This window comes from Prenolepis imparis, unplaced genomic scaffold (genome assembly GCF_030444845.1).
Source record: "Prenolepis imparis isolate NDT839.2.m4 unplaced genomic scaffold, iyPreImpa1.0 SCAF_6, whole genome shotgun sequence".
In the NCBI taxonomy this organism is placed as follows: Eukaryota; Metazoa; Arthropoda; class Insecta; order Hymenoptera; family Formicidae; genus Prenolepis; species Prenolepis imparis.
In genome coordinates this window covers 2,997,273-3,009,290 of record NW_028141164.1, presented here as the reverse complement: position 1 = coordinate 3,009,290, position 12,018 = coordinate 2,997,273, and the positions used below count along the sequence as shown (strand labels likewise).

At 35.6% G+C, this 12,018-nt stretch overlaps 1 protein-coding gene across 4 annotated transcripts in view; it reads right to left on the bottom strand.

Moving 5' to 3' along the window:
- Positions 1-12,018, bottom strand: part of LOC145937331 (uncharacterized) — a 233,645-nt gene that overhangs the window by 23,303 nt on the left and 198,324 nt on the right. For all 4 annotated transcript variants that reach the window (XM_083040318.1, XM_083040316.1, XM_083040315.1 and 1 more), the window contains one exon: positions 1,751-2,063. In XM_083040318.1, the coding sequence (XP_082896444.1) occupies positions 1,751-2,063 (313 nt within the window). The remainder of the gene's footprint in view (positions 1-1,750; positions 2,064-12,018) is intronic.

The following is a 12,018-nucleotide window of genomic DNA, read 5'->3' as shown; positions in this document are numbered from 1 at the left end:
CCCTCCTACGCGATCCCCCTTTATAGATGCCGCGAAATACTTAATCGCAACTATGTATAGTGGAAGAAAACTCATTTTTTAAGTGTTTTAACAAAATGTACTTTTAATAGATTTGATAAAGTTATTTTATGATTATATCTATATATTAAAAGACAAAAATAAAACTAACAAAATATATATACACTATATAATTATTAGACAAAATATATATAAATAAGTAAATGATAAATAAAGGAGAGAAAGACTCATAAATTAAATAAATGTAAAGCTCATATAAAACACATGTCTCTTATTAAAATAATTCATCATAATATGCGAGAAGCTATTAAAATTAAAGAGCAACTCGAGATTATTATTTCTCGTCAGGTTTGTGTGTTTATTTCTCGTCAGGTTTGTGTGTGAAAGCCAGGATATTATTGTATCGAGCAAGAGTGTGTGTGTGTGTGTATGTGTATGAGGCGAGAGCTTGGCGAGAGAGAGAGAGCCAGGGCTGCGGAAATTCGCGGTGGAACGATTAACAGTAAACGCCACGTTGTTACGATATTGGAAACACACGCTCGACGTTCTACGTTCGTGTTAATCTGGAATTATTTAATCGCCGCTCATCTTGCGCGCGCGCACCCCGACTTTGGGGTATATTAATTATTATCGTTATTGCGAGGGGGAAAAGCAGAGAGGGCTGCTCGACAAGAGACGGCCGTTTATCCGACGCGAAAACTGAAGCGCCAGAAACATCGCGCAGTATATGTCTCGTTTTACAGCCGATTATCGACTAATGGCTCGCAAACATCACCCGCTTGTTATTGTTGACTGGAACGGACGGCACTGGATATCGCTGAATAACATCAATTACGGCAGATGCAGATAATTTAAATACAGGGCAGTTTTGTGCCGCGCGAAATGGTTCGATGAATGCAACGAACGAGAGAGAATACAACAATTAATTAATATTAATTAGAGTCGATATCGATGTTAATTCTAATCGATGATTTATCACTCCGCCGAGGCTGGAGTGGAAGTGTCATAATTTCAGAGTCAGAACAGACCCGTGAATTCTAGCGTAAATTTATGTCGATATATATATTCACACATGTGTCTATAAATATTTTATATTTAAATAATTTTTAATCCTCCAAAAAGGCTCCTGCTACATTTGTTTCAATTTACCTACCGCCTTGGAAAAGAAAATCTTTAATAACGTGGCGCACGAACACGAAGACTGTTCGTGCATTTTTCGAAGAGACTACTGATTGTGAAAGGTCTTTCATCGTAACCGGTCATATCGTTAAATTCCTGTGGTTGCAGAAAGATGCGACGAAAAATTTCCGTTTCGTACTTCTCCGAATTGCACGTCGGCACGGAAAAGCAAATACATAATTCCCGTTTCTTCTGGTTTGCCCTTATTTCCCCGCCCGCGATTCCGTCTTCGCGAATTGTGCTTTCGAAGATAAATTACGACGAAACAAGCTTATTCTCCTTAGGATATAATAACGGATCTTATGTCAAAACTTTTCTCCGCGAAATATATATAATGTTTAATTATTAAATTTTTATTTATTACCAAAAATCGATATTGAAAAAGCTCGTTTAAAATATGAAATTTTATCAAGTGTTATCTCGAAGATATCGGTATTTTTTTTTTTGTTATTTAAATGTATCGCAGTAAATTATAAGTGTAACAAATACAGTTACTAAATTGACGCATAAAGCTACGAAGATTCTTACGGATATAATCAGGTATTTCACTTACCTCTATCCGAAAGGTCCATCCTTCCAAACTGAGCAACTTCAGAGTCGTGTTCCTGGCCAGAGCGTGGCACAATAATCTCGAGGGATGATCGTCCAGGGCCAATCGAGGACTGGACAAGTCCAGTAACTGAAGACACGGCGCTTCTGTCAAGGCTAGCACTAGCGGCATCACGTCAGCTGGTCTCGATGCCCCGGCGGCCCTCAGAGCATCCAAATTACGGGCCCTTCTGATGGTCTCGCCTAAACAGCCTGCGTCCAAGCCGCCCAGAAGACACTTGGACACGTTCAGAGACCTCAACTTGCAATTCGGTTCTCTGAAATACAAAACAAAATGCTACCGATTAGTCGGATTGTTTTTGCGGAAAAGAAAGTTTTTTTTTATTTATAACTTTACGATATATCCTAAAAAGAAATGAAGATTTCAAAGTAAAATTTAGCGCAAAAACGAATTAATCAACAAAGTTCAACAAGTTTTAGAAAATTTATAATGAAAGATTAATGAAAGATTATAATGAAAGATTCAAAATACTAGAACAACACAAGCGCTCGCTACGCGCGCGCCATTCTTCGGTTTTATGTTAAAAAAAATATGTTTTTAAAAATAATATAAACTTTGTTTAAACTCGATTAATATTTTTTCATAGAAATCAGCTGATTAAAGCGTTAATTTGCTAATTAAATTTTAAAATAATATGTTAAAAAATTAAAATAGTAATATGTTGTAAATAATATGTTATAATATCTTATTCTCGATTAATATTTTTTGATAGAAATCAGCTGATAACTTTCAAAAATATTAATCGAGTTTAAAGTATTATAACATATTATTTAAAATATATTATTATTTTAAAATTTAATTAGCAAATTAACGCTTTAATCAGCTGATTTCTGTCAAGAAATATTAATAAAGCGTTACTTTATACTAATTAAATTTTAAAATAATAATATGTTAAAAATATTAAAATAGTAATACATTGTAAATAATATGTTATAATACTTTATCCGCGATTAATATTTTTTGACAGAAATCAGCTGATAACTGTCAAAAATAGTAATCGAGTTTAAACATATTATTTAAAATTAATACTATTATTTTATTTAATTTTATTTTGAACAAACTGTCAAACTGCTAATCCTTGCGATGACAGCCTCTCGATGCTACAAATATAACACACAACGCGAATCTTGACAGCCAATAAGCATCGCGGAAAAGCGACAACAATAAACTTTGATATATGCAAGTATCGATCTTACATATCTTTTTTAGAAAAGGAAAGGATTCAGCTTTTTTGTCGCGCAATTACTCTGCCATGAGCATAAAATAATAAATACGAGTAAAAAATAATTAAAAAATAACACGCACTTTATATATCGTAATTTTATTATGCGCAAAGTAAGAATGTAGATAGATTAAGTAGTACGAGTCAACAATTTCTCACTACGGTTAGCCTTTTCGTCGCGCAATCACTTAATCATTAACATAAAATCATAAATGCGAGTCAAAAACAATAAAAAATAACACGCACTTTATATATCATAATAATTTTATCATGCGCAAAATAAGAATGTAGATATAGATTAAGTAGTACGAGTCTTACTATATTCAGCCTTTTCGTCGCGCAATTATTTAATCATTAACATAAAATCATAAATGCGAATCAAAAACAATAAACAATTATATGCACTTTATATATCGTAATTTTATTATGGGCAAAGTAAGAATTTAGATAGATTAAGTAGTACGAGTCAACAATTTCTTACTATATTCATCTTTTTCGTCGCGCAATCACTCAGCAATTAGTATAAAATCATTAATACAAATAAAAAAAAATTAAAAATTATATGCACTTTATATATCGTAATTTTATTATGGGCAAAGTAAGAATTTAGATAGATTAAGTAGTACGAGTCAACAATTTCTCACTACGGTTAGCCTTTTAGTCGCGCAATCACTTAATCGAAAAAAAAACTTAATTAAAAGAAAGGAGGATATCATAAATAATATTAATTATATGGAATTATTAGAATTTTTAGCTTTCATATTGTGATGTAATATTTATTTATCTAATTTCATTGTTAATCACGGGAGTGTGATTTATCAAATCTCATAGACAGTTTCACTTTGATTGAAGAAAATGAACTTACCGAATCGAACGAGAGAGAGAAGAAAGATTTAATCGAATCAACTGATGAGGCAGTAATCATTTAAGATTGATGGTAGTCGGATCGCGATCAAGACTTTGCCGTAAAATAAAAGAGAGACGTAAAAGTACCTGGCAATCTCTGTCTCAGTTCTCATTTCTCTTCTTCCATCAATCTTTCATAACAGAGAAAATGGTCGTTCACGATAATGAAACGACACTTACGAATATATCGAATCATAAAAAACTTTAGTGCCCTCTTTTTGCAAGCTAAAACTTCCAGGACAACTTGGAACAGATTTTATCTCAACGTATTTATTTTTCTTAAAGAGATACCTTTAAAAAAAAATGAGATTTTCTTTATGAAGAGAGATTAGAAGAGAGGAATCTTAATCTTTACAATTAAATAGTCTATCGAGTTAAAATTATAATCGATAGTTTCATTCATTAAGAATATTAATCAAAATTTTATCTTCTATTTATCTTCATTTTAGTTATACTTAGCCATTTAATTTTAAATTGAAATAATTAAAATTTTCTATTAATTAAATTTCTTGTTAAATTTCATTTTCGCTAAATTATTCTAAACTTCAGAACCAAAGTTGCGCGTTTCAAATCATAATTACATTGCGTATTTTTAAGTTTTCTCGTTAGAAATATATTTTTTTATCTTATCAAGATTTTCATAAGAGAAAAAGCGTTTTCATTTTATTATACATTATATTACTCATAAAACTTATCATATGTACATAGATCGCGCAATTACAAGAGATGCACACACAACTTTGATCGCATATTCTCTTGTGATTTTCATTTAAGATTAATTTAATTAACGATCTACGTTTCACGTAATTATGGCGCTGCCCGGCTGCACGCACCTTTCTCAAACAGCCCGTGCAATCTTGCGGGCGAAAGATCGATCAACGTCACGACAACGAAACACATAATGAACAAACACCGGGGCGGTGGCCTAACACCCATCAAGCGTTAAGACAGCGGTGAGCCGAATTACAGGACGAATAATCGAATCGCGGTGGCGGAGCAGACACCGGCGTGGATTTACGCGGCCTGTACGTGCGTTTAATGGCGGGAATTTAAGACGAACGATTCGGAGTCTGGCCAGCAACAGCAGTAGCAACAGCAGCAGCAGCAGCAGCAGGACCAATCGTCCGGCTCCGAACGCGCTGTATCGCGTCTGGATTTAATGGTACCTACTTTGGCCCATATTTACTCTCGACTGCTATTGCTGCCGCGATACGTACGTACATTTCGCGATACATCTGCTGCTATATACGTACACGTCTAATGGCGTGCGCTGCCTTTAACGGTACCTGCGCGCAGCCACGGTAAATTCGCTCCAGTGACTCTCTCTACTCTGTATCTCTCTCTCTATATATATATAAAAGGGGGAGAACAAAAATACTGCACCCTACGGCGAGAACGTACGCGGGCGTCGTGCCGCGAATTTCCAACAAAAATAAACGTTTCCGCCAGGAGAGGACGGCCAACTCCCCGCCACACGCGTATCCGGGGTTCGCGTAATAAATCAAGTTCTGGATTTTGGAAAAACGAAAATTCTCTTACGGCGTCTTCGACTTAAATTGCTTCCCATCGCGGTACGTTCGCCGACATTATTTTCCTCAACTTGCTGTCGAACGCTTCGTGAATTATCGCCCTTTCTGTAGGTCCTTGCCATAAAAAGGTCAGAATAAATTAAAATTTAATTTTTTGTTCTAAATTATATATTAAAACTATCTTATAAAGAAATCTGAAAGGCTTTTATAATGTAAAGATTAATGGAGAATGTCGAAAAATAAACTAATAAAAAATAAGAATCAACACATGAATGAAAAAATGTCTGCGCATGACAATATTGAATCGCGAGTAACGTAATAAATGTACGAGGCAACATATTTCGGTGACAGAAAATGATAAAATCCGTCGGTTTATCCATGATCGACCCGAACATTTTTCGACCCTCTTCGTCGTGTATTTCGGTACTTCGGTGGGAAAACAACAAATGGCATACCAACGTCGTTCGTGGCGTGAAGCATGAAAGTTGACCCCCGAAATAAAGCGCGGAAGATACGTCTCGAGGCTTGCGGGTGTTATTGCGTTGGTTCGCGTTTAATTTTCCACGGCTTTAACCACGAGAAACTCGACCGCGTTATTCAAATACACACTGCGTCGAAGAGAGAAGGCGATTCATAAAGATACAAGGATTAGACCTCCTTCCTTTCAGTTTGTATACTTGTATTATGCAGCGATATAGTCTCGCAGCAGAAAAACGCACATACAAATGCTAAGAAGTAAAGTTCTCCCAAATAAGCCAGAATACACTTCTCTTTGAATTTATACAGAATATGCAAAGATTCTAAAAGGCCAAAAAAATAGAGCTTGTAATTTTTCCTACATATTTTATCTGATAATAAAGTTAATTTTATAATAATTTTATGTATAATAATAGCATAATAATGTATACTATACATTATCTCTCTCTTTATATTTTATGTTTCATTATATTTCTAAAATAAATAAAATATTTTCCTTTACATTTTATATTATATTATATCACATAATATACATATATGAAAAGGATAAAATGTCTGTTTAAAGTAATTTGCTGAATAAATTAAATACTTTAATTTTATAATTAATACAAATTATGTGTGTATAATTAATAAATACACACGCATTATAACGGTACGTGAATCCCGAAATTTCTTAGCAAATATTACTTATCAAATATTCATCCACAATCAGTATTTTTATTTGTATTTGTTCCGATTTATCCGCGAATCTCTCGCGTTGCGAATGGCAAAACGTGTCGAGGTGTGACGTGACGAGATTTTCGCGTATCTCGCGCGGAGAAAACATTTATTGCAATCCGAAATCGCGCAGATAAGCCCCGAGAGCGCAATAGAGTCGCAGTCGTAAGTCAAACGACCGCGGGGGTGATATTTCGCGCGGACCGACGCTTAAGTTTCGATGGTTTTACTGGCGCGGGGATTTCGCTGCGGGGGACACACCGCATCCAAAGTCGGCTGCGAAAGCCGGTTGTGGTTTTAAGGAAAATAGAAATACCACCGGGGGAAGAGGGTGTTAACCCCCTTTTTCTCCTTTTCGCCGCCGACTTTATCGCGTCGCCTTTTATCGCCGTCATACTAGACTTTACGCTCTTATAAAGAGCGATACGCTTTGTTCCGGCTAGAACAAACGTTTCGCAACGATTGCGAGATACGTATTTATTTGCTGACGTAGCGTAACGTTATGTAATTTGACGTCCAGAACTCGACGTTGTAGAAATAACATTGGGTTTTCGCGCTTTTCACGGCGTCGATAAGCACGTCAATTTTTAACGATGAAAGTTTCTGCCAAGAGAATTTATAAAAACACGGTCGCTATATTATTATGTCGTGTAGAAAGAATAGAAAATATATATATGTTAAATTATTTCATTAGCTTATTTTTTTCATGTTATGGAAATTCAGTTTGTTTTAATGATGGCGAATTGATTTAAAATTATTCTGACGAGAGATACGAATTTTATTATCACGAGCGTGTGTCGAGCTCAATTAACAAAATGTTCCATTATTATTATTATTAAAAATAAATATTTAAAAAAATTAAAATTGGTATATTCGAGTGCAAGTTAACAAATTTCATACAAAATCGCGTATGAATCTCATGTTTTCTTCTCGGGGAACGATCAGCAAGTTTTTACGGCACGAAGATACATCGCGAAAGAAAAATACCAGATGTTTAATTGCGTTACACTCTGGCGTGCGTCCCGCGGAATACTTTTTCCACTTTCGACCCTGTTCCATTCTGCTTCTTCGACGAGTACTTGCGAGTTGTACTTTGGGGATCTCCGACGAGCTCTCGTGGAACTTATTACGTATAATGGAACTCCATTTATCCGGAGAGATCCGGTGCACAATAGCTAGCTAGTAATACATCGGTACTCTTTGTTAAATTGTTATTATCTTAAACGCCGTTATTTAGTATATCCCATCGCTGTTTATTTACGGCTGTCCTCGGATTATTGGAGAAAGTGCGCTAAATCCGCTTCGTCGTCTCAAGAAACGCTAATAAAACCCGCTCGAGTGGCTCGCGAAAATGTTCCAGTCGCCTTTCCAATCCCAAGTGGAATATTGAAATCTTTCCTCGACACGCTCCATCGCGAAAATAACAGTGTTAATTCGAATAAAAGTCTCTCGCGTCTCGCGACTAGCTACAATTTTCTTATTAGATGCGTTAGCACAGAAATCAAGGATGCAAAATGTCATTTTTATTAAATAAATTAGCCTTATTTTTCGCTCCGCTTCGTTATTTGTTTCTCTTATATGAGCTATTTTTTTTTATAGCGAACAATCATATAAATTATTTTTAATCTTCAATTAAGAATATAATTAATCGCACATTCACATTCATCAATTTAGATATTTTAATCTTCACAAATCTCTATATTTTTTGAATCTGTATTTTATCAAAACCATCCAATTACTTAACATCCAAACAAACAAATACATTATCATCGAAAATGAAAAATATATAGACGAATCGAGAATAATCTATGGAAAACTCTTGCTGGAAACTTATATGTGACCCCTCATCCCCATTGGATCTGCGCTATGAACAATGGATACAGTTCTGGCTGAACTTTTTTATCGCGAGTGCCTGACTGGCCTCTCTAATTCCGGGAGCTGTATCTCTTATCGCGGGCCGTGTTGCGCGTGATTTAGGAAGTTCGTCGAGAGAGCTCGACGAAAGAGTAGAGGGAGAAGATTGTCCGGCGGCGATGAAAAACGTCGACGAAACTTGAAACGATGAAAAATCGCCACCATCGGCGGCCCCGAGAATTCGCGAACTCGCGTTAAACGAACCAACTTCTGTTACACAGCGGAGGTCGTAGAAATATCCTCGTTTCCCCACCGAAACGACGTACATCTTCCTTCGCAAGCAAAGGAGTGTTTTCACGGGTGTCTCGATACTTATACCAAAGTCTATGCTGATGTTTTGGATCTTGCACCGAAAATGATTCGCGAAAACAGGAATGAGAAAAACCGCGGTGTAGTTTATTACGGGAATTTCTGCGAGAGAACGACGATGAATTTGTCTTGAATTTGATTTACTGTACCTTCTCGTCGAGTCTGACAAGCTCGGATTTATGTTAGATGAGAGTGATTTACTTCCCCGATCTTAGATACTTGATATATTGCGAGACAAATAGCGGTCTTGATTTAATATTGAATAAATTGTCGACCCTCGACAAACTGATCCTCAATCAAAAATATGTATGTGTATCTGTGAAATATTTATTATTTTTTTATTAAACCGCCTGACCCTTATTCTCAAGCTTATAAATCTCATATCATTAGTTATATCCTATTTTTATACCCGGGAAAGATTTTGTTTAGAGAAATATTACAATAAGTACTATCAGTCGTTTTTTCATTTATTCATAATTTTTCTTTCTGTTAATTTAATATCATATGTAATCTCATTATACATATGTATATTTTTCGTAAAGATCTGCATAGTGTAAAGTTACACGTTTCCTTTTTATGGAGCAACATCGAATTGTTTGTTCGTTGACAGTGACGACAAAATAAGAAAAGAAAGGAGGAAGCATTCAACCCTTTATGAATTCATTTACGAGAGCAATTCCTATGGCGTGCATAAAAATTCACGTGAATGACGAAGCAGCTATAAAATTTTGAGGGAGCGCGTAGAGCTGCTACAAACTCACAAGCTATTGTTTCTTTGTTTATGTGTCGGGCAACCCCCTAAATCGGAAGGCATAATCGTTCTTGTTTGACGAATTTCGTGCTTGCGTGTTATATGTTCATGAAAAATATAAACGTTTTACTTTCACGATGGTAGCCGCATGGACGACACATCTTTTAATTATTTCGGGCTGATTTCGTTGTCGACGCCCACTGTTTCCCTCTTGCCGCGCGTGTCTTAGCATGACCCACTGGATTTTTCACATCCCAGGAACGTCTATGATGGAATTATAATCCCCCTAAGCGTTAAGTAATACCAAATAGTTAATTAGAGCATTCATCTTTTGAATAATTTTAGATTAATAATTTAGAATCCTTTTAATTGTAAAAATATATATATAATTCTCATATTACTAATTATTATATTATTAATTATGAATTACAATTCCATCATAAACGTGTGACGTTCCTGAGATGTGAAGCGTTATATATTTTGGGTTATACATTGGGTTATATATTTTGTTTATAAGAGTCCAAGGCTCGTTGCTAAGACACGCGCGGCAAGAGGGAAACAGTAGGTGTCGACAACGAAATCAGCTCGAAATGTGCAACTAAATGACAGCACTGTTTTAATAAAAAAAAAATACAGAATGACAAATTCATTATATATAATATAGTTTTACATTTTTTATACAAGTCTTGATGCGTGAATATTTACAAAAAATTGAATCCTTAAAAATTTAAGAAATCTGATATTTAAATATCTCTTTTGTAAATTAAACACTCTTTTTTTAAATAAAACTCTTGAATTTTGACAAGATTTTTCTCGATGAAAATCTCTGATTGTGACGTGACATTCGATAGAAGCATTTTTCATCGGAATATTCTGCTGATTCTGGAACGAATAAAACGTTCGACAGACGTTGAACATGTTATTACGAATGATTCGGGATAAAATCCTACAAGAAAAAAGGGGGGAAAAAATTATACGCGATACCTCGTATATCAGAAGCTCGCGAACGGATTCGAACGAAACGATCGATAAACCTCGATCGTGCGATTAAGAGGTGAAGTCTCGAAGAGAGATCGCCGCGATTCGGCGTGACTCGTGAAATTTCTCGAGGGTCAAAATAGCCCGTCGTTATTTCGACGATGGGAAACGATTATGACGAACGATCCTTTTGCCAGACCACTTCCCAACTACAGCGAAACCTGTGTATCATGACGCTTATGGAAAAGACAGCGTCTTGGACAGCGCGTTTATGAAGGATGGCGGGACACACGAAGCGAGCAGAATGTGAGATCGATTAGTTTCCTTTGTCCTGGCTTTCTCTTCTATAGAGGAAAACACAGCACGTCGATAAACGTCATCTAGAGGCGCGGCACACTGATCTCTTTTAGCCGCAAAGTATGACGAAGCACTCTATTTTTTCCCATTTCAATTTTTTTACGAAGAATTTGTAATCAAAATTTAATAGAGATTTGAAGAGTAATTTGGAATGTAATTTTTTTTAAATTTGCTTTCTTATAAAAAAAGAAAAGTATCCAAAATCACACAAATGAAACATCATAAAAGAATGATTGACATTTTTGTATCTGTGTGTGAATATATATATATAGGTATATAATATTTATGAATGTGTGAAAAAGTATCACAATTATAATAAATATTATTTTCGTGATGTCAAAATGTTTTCACGCTCAATCATTATTTTTAATAAAAATTGAACAAAAGCTTGATATATAAAAATATAAACATATACAGTCATATTTTTGTGTTACCACACACATTGCGAAAATTCATAATTTTATAAAGTAAAAAATATCTTTTTTAATAAATCGATGCGCATTTCTCACAGAGAAATACAGATGAATGGCGTATAATAAAGTAGCTCTGTACAGAGTTGTGTATATTTTTCATTTTCGGACATTGCCTTGAATCTGATCAAAGAGTCAATCTCCGCGACGAGAGTCCGACGCGTTCGAATATTTCTTTAACATTCAATTCGCACACTTTTTCCTTGCGCTTTTGAAATTTTCATGTTATTTTTCCACGCGCTCGCGCTACATTTAGATCGAAGCGAGAGTCGATGAAGGCAGCAACACCACCAGGAGTTGGCCGTTGAAGGCAGAGGAGGGGAAATTTAATGGAATATATATTCGCACACGTTGCATACACACGTTGAAAAGCGCGCGGAAAAGCGCGGACAGCGAGTTCGAGTATAATCTCGGGAATATTTTTCCGCCGAGAGTTCCAATTTACTACGCGACTCGGCGAAGGCGAGTTTTTAATTAAAAACATCACCTTCGCCGTATGTATGTCCGCGTTTGCTACCCACTGTTACATATACATCGCATCAAAGCCGTCGCGGAATACGATATTTCGAGATTTGGCCGAA